Here is a 12,156-nt window from a genome sequence, read left to right as displayed (position 1 = left end):
TATGGAATAATAAATACCCATGATTTTCCACACAGGAGGTGTTATTTTGCTGCCGGGCAAACAGTGCTATTCAGCTGACAAAAGCAAATGTATCAGGGCTCCTTGAACCTAGATTTAAAAGTATGAACAGCAGCTTGGTATCTGACAGCTTTGTGATTTTACAGGCTTCTTGCCACTCACCACAGTAATTTCAGTATTTTCTTTTTGGGGATGCAATTGAAGTGTTGCCCCTCTCTCCTCCCCCACTCCTTCACTCCCCACCTTGCCCAGAAGAAAACAAAACAGGATGACTCTGTCACTGTCAGGGTATATTTAATAATTTATTATAAGGTTTAATTGAGCAAAAAATAAATGACAACATGGAAGGTATATGAGTAAATGGTGCAAAGCAGAAGATAGCATGACTGAGAACATTTACAAAACAATACACATACATATGTAGTTTTATGTGTGCATACGTATATATTCTGCTGAAACCTACAGAAGAAATCACAGAGAAATTGAACAAACAGACAAAAAAAATCATTAAACAAACAGAACTAGAAGGCAGACCTGAGAATTAGGATCTATGCATCTTTTGGCCTTTTACAAATCTGCTGAATGACTGAGGACAGAATCCCAGTAAATGAAGGTGTTACCATGACAGTTGGTAATCATCTATGTTGGCATATTGCAAACTCTGTGCCTGGCTCACCTATGCCTGATTCCACTTTTCTCTTGAAGCATATGTAAAAATGTTGCTGGATACGGTGTTTGGGGGTTTTGTTCAGGTTTTTTTTTGAAAGGGGTTAGAGGTGGAGGCATCATGAGCCTGCCTACAAACCAGGTACCAGTTCTGCTTGGCTGGCTAGGAAGAGCATCACAGCCTGACAGTGAAAAGCCTTCTTCAGTGGAAAGCATTTTCATGTGCACAGGAAAATAGGAACCTAGATTCTTCTGAGAATAACATGGACAAAAGGCTTCTCTTCACTATTTGAGCAATAATAGCATCATGTGGTTAACCTACACTTCAGCTAAAAATCTAAAATCCTAAACTAAAGTGTCCTTTCAACTTCTGCTGAAGAGTTAAATTGTTTACAGTGTCATATACCATTAAAAACATCTTGTTTTGGTTTTCTGTACTCCTGAACAAGGACACGTTGCAATGGATGTTTTTTTTTTTTTTTTTTTTTTTTTTAATTTCACTTGCTGAAGGTTTTCAGATATACAAATGCTCGAATGTGAAATTGATGAGGATACACAGAACTGTACTACTAACAAGTTGGTTTATTTCCTGAGTTATCAAATGTCGTAGCAGATAATTCTAAGTTGTGCACAGCCTTACAAATGAAACCTTGTAGCATTGGGTCCTTTCTTATGATCCCTCTGATAGTAAAATGCCAAAGTAACAATGTAATGGATTTGATTACACAGAAGGTCTCAGTTGGAGTCCTGATACTAATACACAAACATCCATAAACTGAGAAGATGGTATTGTTTTACTGATTTAGAGACTGTCAGAATACATCCCTGCTTTACTGAGGGTAAGAAAAGGGAAGAAGTTGAGGTTAAATATCTGGAATACCAGATTGTTTTGATTATTTGTGGTACTGCCCTTATTTCTTTTATCTCTTGGTACTTTCAGCGTGTCTTTTTGAAACACTTGCTTATTGTTGAGATTTGAAGACAAAACAAAATCTTTAGTGCACTCCTTTGCAGGTATGTAATCTGTTTTAATTCAAATTCTGTAAACATACTAGTTCTACCAGGATAATCCACAGGGAAAATCACATAACACATAGCATAATAAGAACAATATGTTATACTTTTTCTCAAAAAAAAAAATCACAAAACAACAGCTTCATTTTTGTACCATAGTAATATCAGTGAACAGCAGCTGAACAAGTGACAAAACCAAAAAGAAAACAACCCCAAACATTAATATTCTTATTGGTTTAAAAACTAGTAAGCTACACACAAGAGAAACTTCCAAAAGCTCAATTTGAAATGCAATATTAGAAGTCTTTAAATGTTTTATGAGTCTGGCAGGTTGGGACCCAATATTTGCTGTTTGGATTATATAAATAGACTTTCCATTGTAAACAAACCATTGTTTATTGCTGCTTAGTTTCAACATTTCCTACAGATTTGTCCTTTCCTTTTGGAATTTTAAAAATTTCTTTTGAATAAACTCCATCAACTGTAATTTGGAAGTTTTATGTTGAACAGTTACTATGCTATTTCATGCAGTACCACTCACTAAAATAGTTAAGAGGGAGGAAAAAAGAATCAGTGAAGCAAAATGACACAACCATGGATAGCAACCAGCTCAGCAAACCATCTAAACTGTAAAATAGTTCTGTGGATTTTTTTAAGATCTTAGAAACTTTGCTGAAAGAAAATAAACATAATAAAATATATTGTCATTAAAACAGTGATTGTTGAATACCTTGAAGGGTATTTTAGGTTAACTACTATCTATGTGATTTGAAAATGAATATATGAGATTAAAGAAAAGTAAAACCTTTTCCATAATAATAAAAATAATCTTTTTCATTGGGTCAAAATGGGAAATGTTTTAATTCAATGTTCAAAGGAATATTCAATGATCAATAGTACAACTAAGTCTTTAAAGGGTGTAAGCTCACATCTCTTTGAAAAAGACTTCTGAATGTAGGAAAGGCAGTCACCAGAGTTCGGATCAACCAGACAAAAACTTCCAGTCTATGAAGGAAGGGGAAAGTTATTTTCTTTATTCATTTCATATACATTACTTTACCTTAAAGAACTTCTCTGCCTGTAATATGTTCATGATACTGCTCCTTTTTCTAGTCTGCTCTCCCTTGGCTGTGTGTCTTGGGGTAAAACAATGCTGGGCCCACCAAGGAACACAAGCAGCTGGACTCTTCCACACCCCTACTTCTGGCAGGGTAGTTCAGCAATTAACCCTCTTTATGACCCCCAGCTGACCTAAATTACCAGCCACCTTCTCTGTTAGGCATGCTCAGAAATAGCTTGTTCTAACTATACTGTGCAACTTAACCACCTGCCTCCTCTCCAGGTCTTATCGTGGGACTGGGGGACGGGAGGAGAGGATCAAGGAAACACAGCGGGCAGAACACTTGAAATATAGCTGCTACCAGCATTTGCTAGTTTACTCCTGAGGGTTCCAAATAAGAAACTTACTTCAGAAAAAGGAAGGATTTAATATTCAAAGGATTGTTCAGAGGATTGCTCTCACTACCAGTTTCATTTCTAGGGGTGGGGATTTTTTGGTTTTGTTTGTTTGTGTGTGTGCTTTTTTGTGTGATTTTTTTTTTAAGGAGGTCCTCAGAGGATGATTATTATTTTTGTAACTATAGAGATGTCAGGGCACCAGGACTCTTATTTTTCAAATTTACTTTTAAATCTTATGTGCATCATGCTCCTTTAAATATACTCTGTTATGGAGCTCTGTGAAAACCCAAATTAATGGTATTTATTTACAGTAGCTGAAGCTCTGCCTCAGTGAGTACTCCCTAGTGCAATTTCCTTCAAAGCTGAGCTGCTCAATAGGAGTTAATCCTCTGAACAGCTTTGTAAGTCTGACACTAAGGGTTATTTCCAAAACCAGCTTTTCTGTATACAAGATAGGTGCTAATATGTTCTTTTAGGCTGCAGACCCTAGGAGTAGAAGCTGCCCGCCAAATTCTCAGAGTGTATTGTTCAAGGTGTAAGCAAGACAACATAAAAGACATTTCCAAAACACACACATTCCTGGAAAAGCGTGTTGGGCTAAGGATAAGACATAGTGTCACAGCTGTGCCTTGCTGGGATGTGGTGTCAGGGTATGTGTGGGCTCAGGGTGACCACTGCTCCTGTGACATCTCAGGCAAAAGGTTCCACCCCAAGGCTAGAGACCCGCAGCTTCCAAACACTAAACTGGATCAGGCTTTTCACTGCCATATGAAATGCTGGTTCATCCAGCATCACGCCTGCCAAATCACTCAGGAAATGGGACACCCTTCCCAGTTCTCTCCCAGCCTGCATTAGACAGGTAAGCATGCTCTCTCCCCTGTCCTTTGAAGTTGGGCTCCTGCACAGCAACAGCTCATCTTTTTAGGATGAAGAAGAGCCTGCAGGGCTTGGTAGGACTCTCTTCCACCAAGAGGGTCCTTGTCTCTGCTTTTTTTAATAGCTTTTTTGTTGTTGCTGCTCTTTTCAAGTCAATGCATTGAGAGTTATGAGAAGAGGATGAGCCATGGGAACCACAGGATAACCGAGTGACGAGTTTGCCAACATATCCTTTAAAGCAGGGAGGCTTAGGAATACTGAGATAGCCTCAGAAGTGTGTGCTCAGATACTACTGGGGCAGGCTGCCACCATGCCACAGGACTGACTAGTGCCACTGCTCTGACTAATTTCTTGGCCCTGTTTAAATCTGATTCATTAAACTGTAGATTTACCTTACTATCTGTGCTATAGTCTTATATATCTCACATACAACTTAGGATATAATGTTTGAGCTAGAAATACTAAAGGAAATGCACAAAGCTATCTAATACAAGTTTCAAAAGATTATTTCCCCACTATCCACATTGTTAGCCTGTATAGCTAGATAAAATAATTAATATGAATTACTAGCCATGGCTGACATATTTCTTCTAACCTTATGCTTACTTATAAAGACAACTTTGTAGTTTTAGAAAAAAAGCATCTCAGTGGTTCTAAAGAGTATTTAACACCTGTCTTAAGAGTTTATTCAATTAGATTGTTACACTAAACAATTAATTTGTAGCATTAACCAGTAAATTAAATAAAATATTTAAGTGATCAATAGCTTATAAGATTTTATCTAAGATATAAAGAAAAAGTATTTCTTTTTTTCTTCAATACTTTTCTCTGTGCTGATGTCTGTATGTGTATTTGAAAAGAGGAATGTTAGGAATATTTGCATGTATTAAAATTAATCTCTTTTTTCCCTCTGAAATAAACCTGTCTTAAGCAGATATTTATTATTTTTTTTGAAATGTCTATAATTTACCCAACAACAGTAGAATGGGAGGAACCTTCCTACAGAACTCTGTCAGAATATTTTGAAATTAGAAGAAAAAAAGGTTGAGCACCTCTGTATGTATTTTTATGGATCATAAAGGAAGATATCACCCAGAATTCAATGAGCTGTGAAACATTCTAAATCATACTTTTGACAATACCTGGCTGCAGTATGTTCCACAAAGCTGTGTGATAACACTGGTGGTGCATTGTGCAAAATACTGGTTTTTTTATACTGCATAATGTGTGTTAGGCATTATGGTACTTGGTTCTTCCAGCCAGGTTAGGGAAAATGAGCCCATCATGCTTTGTACAGAGTAATGTAGAGCTGTGAATCAGACTGAACACAGGACATTGTTTCCAGTTTCTGATGAAGGAGAAGTTGAATACTATGGGAAAGTGTTTTGTGCTCAACATAGCACACTGTTGTGTGCTTAAGTGTTTGCCAATTTCTCCTAATCTTTTTAAAGATTACAGAATCTGGTTTTGTTTTTGTTGATTTCTTGCCACATTTTTCACTTCCTTTCATAAATTTCTCTACATTTCTATAATGATGATTTTCAAAGAAATAAAAGTTTAGCATGTATCATTCTTTGGTAAGAAGTCATAACAATTCCTTTTTCATGTATTTTCTGTTTTTCCTTGCAACTATCTCAAATCATAACAATTTCAAAAAAGCAGTTCTGGATATCTCCTGTCACAGCCCGTTATCTATGGAAATGCAGGAAATATTACAATTAACATTCACAAGGAAAAATTTATTTTATGTAATTTATTCTAAGTATAGGAGCAGTGATGAGAATAAACATTTAACTGAAACCCTTATTTTGGTTATTGGTATGGAATGGCCAAACCAGACAATGAATTTTGTGCCATTTTCTATGCCCACTCTGACTTGCTATCATACAATTTTCAAAAAAGACTGAAAACTATGTGTCAGCTGATTAAAAATTAACTTCATTCATGTCAAATATTCTCACAGGAAAAAATCTACTGTAAAATATATTAATGCACTTGAAAATCTCAGGATTGTAAGAGAACATAGTAAATCTGTTGAACCTCCTGAAGATCTCTGTATCAAAGCAACAAATAAACCCAATGAAATTCATTCTTTAAGACTTTAAATGTGATTTTTAAAAAGATTAACTTCTTAATATTTGAGAACCTATTACTTTTTGAGCTTGCATTCAGTTTAAAAGGAAATATTGTCTCCATTACAGCTAACAATATTCATATCAATATGGACATTGTCAAATGCTTAAATTCTATTTAATCATACTTAAACCTCAGTTACTTTCATATGTGTTTTGTGTCTGTAAAAATCTGTCAAGTTGCATAAATTTATAAAAATCTCTACAAAGTGAATCTTCCATTTTCTCCAATAGCACCACCAGTTCGCCAGCAGATTCTAATATTTAGGTTTCTAAGCACAATGAAATTTAAATAATTGCTGAATATACAAGACCTTCACTCATCACCTTTTACTGTCTTTTAAGGACCTGGACAGGGAGACAAACTTATTGTTTCAACAAGGGAGTCAATATTCTTTGTGGTTTCTTTCATTCCACCATAAGTTTATCCTTGTTTCCAATATACCTCACCTTTTTATCTAAAATAAAAAGTGAAGAGCATTTATTTATACTATCAAGTACAAACACAGCACACTTCATGTAGTGCAAGACCTTATAACTACAGAATTCATATATCTAGCCCTTTGATTTTAAAGTTATGTCACTACAGTGGTGTTGCACAGTCATTATCTTCTACTTACAAAACATAGGCAGGCATTTTGACCAGTTCTATGTGGCTAAAAATGTAAAATTCTAATATGTCCTCTTGTGTAATAAGTGTGTTTGGAAAGAGTCACAAGTATTTTCCGTTGATGTATGGAAAAATGAAATTTTCTGGTGCTGTTTGATCTATTCTCATAATCAAAGAGCAGCGTTTCACACTTTTTTCACTGTTCACTCCATTCCGTGTGTGGATAAAAGCCACACTTACTCCTTTGCAGCAGGCATAAAAAAAAGCCAAAATACACTGATATTAAACACTAAAGCAGAGATTAATTGGAACTCATTACTCCTTCCTTTTTAGTATTTTGTAAATAATTCTATATTCCATGCTAAAATGCACAGCCATTCAAGAGAGTTATATTATCTAATGGAAAACTACCCTGCAGTTTCTAGGTTACCAGATGAAAACTAGCACATGTAGCTGGTGAGCTAAGTCTGAGTAGAGGTTTATATGCTACAGGCTGATGCTCTTTGTCAGTTCCTAGAGATCAAATATCTCAAAAAACCTTACTCCTCATAGTATTGCCTTTTAGACTAGAAAGCTGAACAAGCATGAAGTTAATTCCTTTTCTGACAAATGCAGTACATAGATATGATTAACGATTGACCTTTTTTTCTCTTTGCCGTAAGCGGGTAAGGGTCGTCACAGATTGTCTGCACTTAGCAACTTCTAAATAAATGGGTGCCTGAAGGCTGTATTTTGTACTTAAATTATTGCTATAGAGAGCACTTTAAAACACTTTTGCCCTCAGACATTCAATTTCAACCCCTCTTCCAGCAAAGTCTTATTAACTTGGAACAAAACTTGATTATAGTTTTCTGCATCCCAATAGGATTTCTATACATGTGTTGTGGAATGAAGTATTTTTCCTGAAATATCATGGTAGACTTTTGACAAAACAAAAGACAGCAGCTATTGTCAATGTCTCAACAAACTCCTTTGGTTTGTCAATACATTTTCAAGTTTGACTTGTAGATTTTGTGGAACCAAAAAAAAGAAAACAAATGCAGCAAAACCTCCCAAGGACAGAACTTGATACATGTGACCACATGTCTGCCACAAAAAGTAATGTCTGAGTATTTACTCAGTAAAACAGCAAACTCCCTGCTACAAGAGATTCTCCTTTCTTTTTCCTTTACATGGGCAGATGAAAGTGTTTCAAAGGAGTACACACAGACAATTTAAACTATAAATAATGACATGTAGCTGTTTAAAAAATGGGACTATTCAAGTTCCTTAGCACCATTTGATGATTTATTAGCAGTCTCTTTCAATTTCACCTTTTCTGCACCAAGTGACTTCAAAATCAAAAGTACCAGCATGCATCAATCTATAATATTCACAGTAAAGATATATTAGCAATTATATTTAGTAATTCCATGTGTTATTAGTTCATAGGGGTGAATATATTGTTATCAAAGGGTGATTAAAAAAATGTAAATCATGGTTACAATTATAGATTCATATCACATCCTCCAAAACAGAAATAAAAGCAAAAGCTTTATTTTATTTCTTCTGTTTTATCATTTACTAATGTTAAGTTCCATTTCTACCAGCTGCACCTGGTTACCACTGAAGGCATTTTGTTGCCCTCCATCCCTTCACAGCTCATTAGCTGAAAACAGGGAGCAACTCTGGGGTCAGGAGTAGTCTGTGTGCCTCGCACAGGAAGAAAGCCGAGACTGGATCAGGGTCCCATGGGGTCCCTGGGTCTATTTAAAGGCCGCTGTAGTCTCTAGGCAGGCAGCTCTACCACGTGCTCCAAAAGAGAGTTTTCTTTCTGGTGGGAGCACTAGGAGCTGTACAAAGTAGTTTCAGTGGCCATCACTTAGGATATCAACAGGCATATGCCAGGAATTAAAACAATTCCATGAAAACAGAATTTTCTGGCAAACTGCTGTCACAGTGTCTGCCTGGTTCTCAAGGAGCTTTTTTGAGGAACATTGTGGAAGCTGTGTGAATACGCCAACGATGCAGTGATATCATCTGCTGTTCTGGAGTTGCATCCACTGGCTCCTGAATACTTTTGTGCTTCAGGCTGCCAGTTATCTTAGACTGTGTTACAGTACATTGTAAAGTTGCACCCTCATTTTCAAATTCTAGTGTGCTTGGGTTTGGTCTCTACAAGATATAGTTCCCAACAGGTCAGATTTGGTATAGATTGCTTTTGTTCTGTAGCTTTGTTCAATTTTCTGTGTATTGTAGGAGACCACAAAGGTATTTTATAAATGTATGAGTTGAGAAGATGGTTGCATTATGCAATGAAAGAAAAATATTTAGTAAAACTGTTATATATGGCCATATATATAGCCAAGGCTGTTATAATGCCCTGTTCCCTCCCTTTTTTTGGTGTGTTTTCTTTGAAAATAGCATCTACATTTTCATTAACTTGACTATATTCAGGTACTGCATAGGAAGACAAAGCCACAGACAGCAACTGTTCCTCAGGAAACAAAAAGAGAACATTACATAGATCTTACACTTTTTATAGAAATACTAAGTTGAGGATTTAGATAGGTTCTTTAGGTATATGGACACTGGAACTATAAATCATATTCTCCTGTTTTGCCTTTTCCCCACTTTTGGGCTGTGTAGAATATGTAATTATTAAATGACTAGTATTTAAGTCATAGAGGAAAGAAGTTACTTGAACACAGTTTTGAAACCTGCAGAACATATTGAAAACTTAATCTAAGGAGCTTAAAAGAAAATATATATAATTTTAGGGCAAGTGAAAGAATCCCAGTTGCAAAGGAATAAAAATAACTGACCATTTCTCCAAAAGGCAAATATTTGGCAAAGCTGCACTGAGTAACAGAATCACACCATTATAGTTTTGTATCAATTTTCGCATTTAAAGTTTGCAAATTAGAATTTTTCCCTAGGCAAAATGTCAACTGAATCTTTTTCTTAAATGAAAGTGTGAATGGAGCATCCTTGATGGGTACAGCTCTGAGAGCACCATAGGTACAGCGCCTTGACAGCGTGGGAGAGCAGTTTTTCATTTTAGCTCATCAAAATACTCTCTGTAGGGAGCCATTCTATTCCTGAGTATGGCAGCACTGTGAGAAGGAAAAGAGGTAGTGAATGAGACAAGGAAAAACGGGAAAAATAAATAAAGGTGATTGTGGTGGGGTAGAACTCTTTCATTCAAGTGGACCACAAAGCTTTTTTATTCAGCAGCCGTTCACTGAAAGCTGTAAGTGTGCAAGGTCTCTTAGCCAGGAAAATGGTTGGAGAAAAGCTGACCATATTGTATCAGTAAATGTTTAATCAAAAGCAGAAGTTTCTTCCATACCTTTTAATACATATATATATATATAATGTGCATATATAAAACAACCCAACAGCACTTTTTCAGTTAAATTATAGTACATAAAACCAATTGTTTAATTGGAAAAGAGTCTGTGTGTCTCGTCCTTGGTACATTTCCTCAACCTGTCCTGAGAAACAACCAATGAACTGAATTCCTCTGGTAATCATGGCAATAGTTTCACTCTGGGAACAGAACACAAGGCTCCTCAGATCATAGAAGAGGGCAAAATTTTCTCCTCACAATTTCAAACAATTCAGGGCATCACAAGGAGTACATAAATATTTGATAACAGTTACAAAAATCTAAGTGTTCAGGATAGATAAAATTCATTCCCCACCTATAGGTATGCCTTCCAACTTATTCCCTCATTACTGATTACAAACAACTACTACAGTTCCTTTTTAAAAGACGTCTTCCAAAGACAGAAAATTTCCATTGAGAGGTACTCATCCTCCTTTTGAGAGCAAACAGATGCTTGACACATGATCATACAAGATACAATGTGCATCTAGAACAGAAATCTGAGAAGGAAACACAGAAAATCAAAGTAACGCTGACCAGAAAGACAAGACCAGAGCTCAGCTCTACCATGTCTGGCCCAGCTGTGGCACTGGCAGCTGCCAGCTGGGCAAGTGGGCCACTTTTTTTTGCTTGAAGAACAGTTTTCCCGCTTTTTAAAGTTAGGCTTGCAGGCATGGTTACCTAAATAATTTGTGAACGAGAAGACTTCGCAGCAGTTCTGAGGACAAGACTGTGCTGCTGATAGGGATGTTCACAGCTCTTAGGGGCATGGTGAAAATTGCACATGTAAGGGAAGAATTTGTGCCCCAGGAATTTAAGATTAGAGCTGGACCACGCAATAGCCTTACCTTGATGCACCAAACCCTATTCCCAACAACACATATCAGCCTGCTACTCCAGTATTTGTTGGTGTCTGGCCCAAAGAACACCCAACTACCCTCTAGGGCAGTGAGTGAGCCCACGTGGATCTGGAGGTGACCCCTGCAGCACTGATGCCACATCTCGAATAGGTGACATTTCAGTGCCTCCAGCGGGAATTGTAGGCTGTGGCAGGGACCTACAGAGGTTGCAGGTGAAGACGGGCTGTCCTGCTGGTCAGGGCGGGAAGGAAGGCCCCAGCGTCGAACGCGCCATTGCAATGGAGCCCCAGAAGGGACCTTTTCTGGTCATGCAGAAACCTTCACACCAACCAACACAGTTTCATTTGTTTCCACCACTTTCTTACAACACAGACGTGTCCCCCTTCCTCCCTCCCCCCAACCCCCCAACCCCCTCCTTTCTGAACATATCAACAAAAGGAACGGCAAAATAAATAAATAAAGACTTAGCCTCTGCTTCGGGGAAGCCGCCTCTCCAGGTTTCCGCATCGGCGGCGCCCCGGCTGGAGCTGGTAGGCATCAGTTTTCACGGCAAATGGTGGGTGCAGAGGGGGCCAGCGGCTCCCCGGTCCTGGCGGGAGCTCCAGGCTCAGCTGTCCGTGTGGGCCGGCTGCCCCCGGCTGTCATTGCACCAGCCCCGAGCCGTAGCTGAAGGCGTAGCTGCTGGCCAGCGACAGCGGCTGCTGGTGCTCCTCGCCCTGCTCCGACGGGTAGCTGGGAAATGTCTGCGCCCGGGACACCTTGGCTGAGCCGAGGTTGTGACCTGGAGCAGGGAGACATGAACACAAAGCATGTAAGTGAGCTTTGAAGCCTTTCTCCACGGACACAGACTCCAGCGGATTAACTTCTTACTGTCCCAGGGTGCCTGGAGAGCAGAGTTGCTCCATTGGGCCATTCTGGGGCTGCGGAAGAGGGTATTCCCTGTGGCTGAGGGTGCAAGTGGCTGACAGAGTCCCAGCCAAGGCCAAAGGTCCCAGACCCAACTCAGACATAATTTAGGGTCAGAATTATTTTTTAAAATTTCAGAGTGTTGTATTTGTGTGTTTTCTACTTAATAAGTCTTAGTTATATCAGTTAGGACTGAGAAATAACCAGTGCACATCTTGTTTACCTGAAGCACTGCCTATGAAAGTA

General features: G+C 38.1%; 1 protein-coding gene across 1 annotated transcript in view; it reads right to left on the bottom strand.

Moving 5' to 3' along the window:
* Nucleotides 1-301: 301 nt before the first annotated feature.
* Nucleotides 302-12,156, bottom strand: part of DOK6 (docking protein 6) — a 249,661-nt gene continuing 237,806 nt past the window's right edge. The window contains exon 8 of the mRNA XM_021530883.3: nucleotides 302-11,785. Coding sequence (XP_021386558.1) covers nucleotides 11,646-11,785 — 140 coding nt within the window. The 3' untranslated portion in view covers nucleotides 302-11,645. The remainder of the gene's footprint in view (nucleotides 11,786-12,156) is intronic.

Source organism: Lonchura striata, chromosome 1 (assembly GCF_046129695.1).
Source record: "Lonchura striata isolate bLonStr1 chromosome 1, bLonStr1.mat, whole genome shotgun sequence".
NCBI classification, from domain to species: Eukaryota; Metazoa; Chordata; class Aves; order Passeriformes; family Estrildidae; genus Lonchura; species Lonchura striata.
This window is presented reverse-complemented; position numbering and strand designations above follow the sequence as displayed.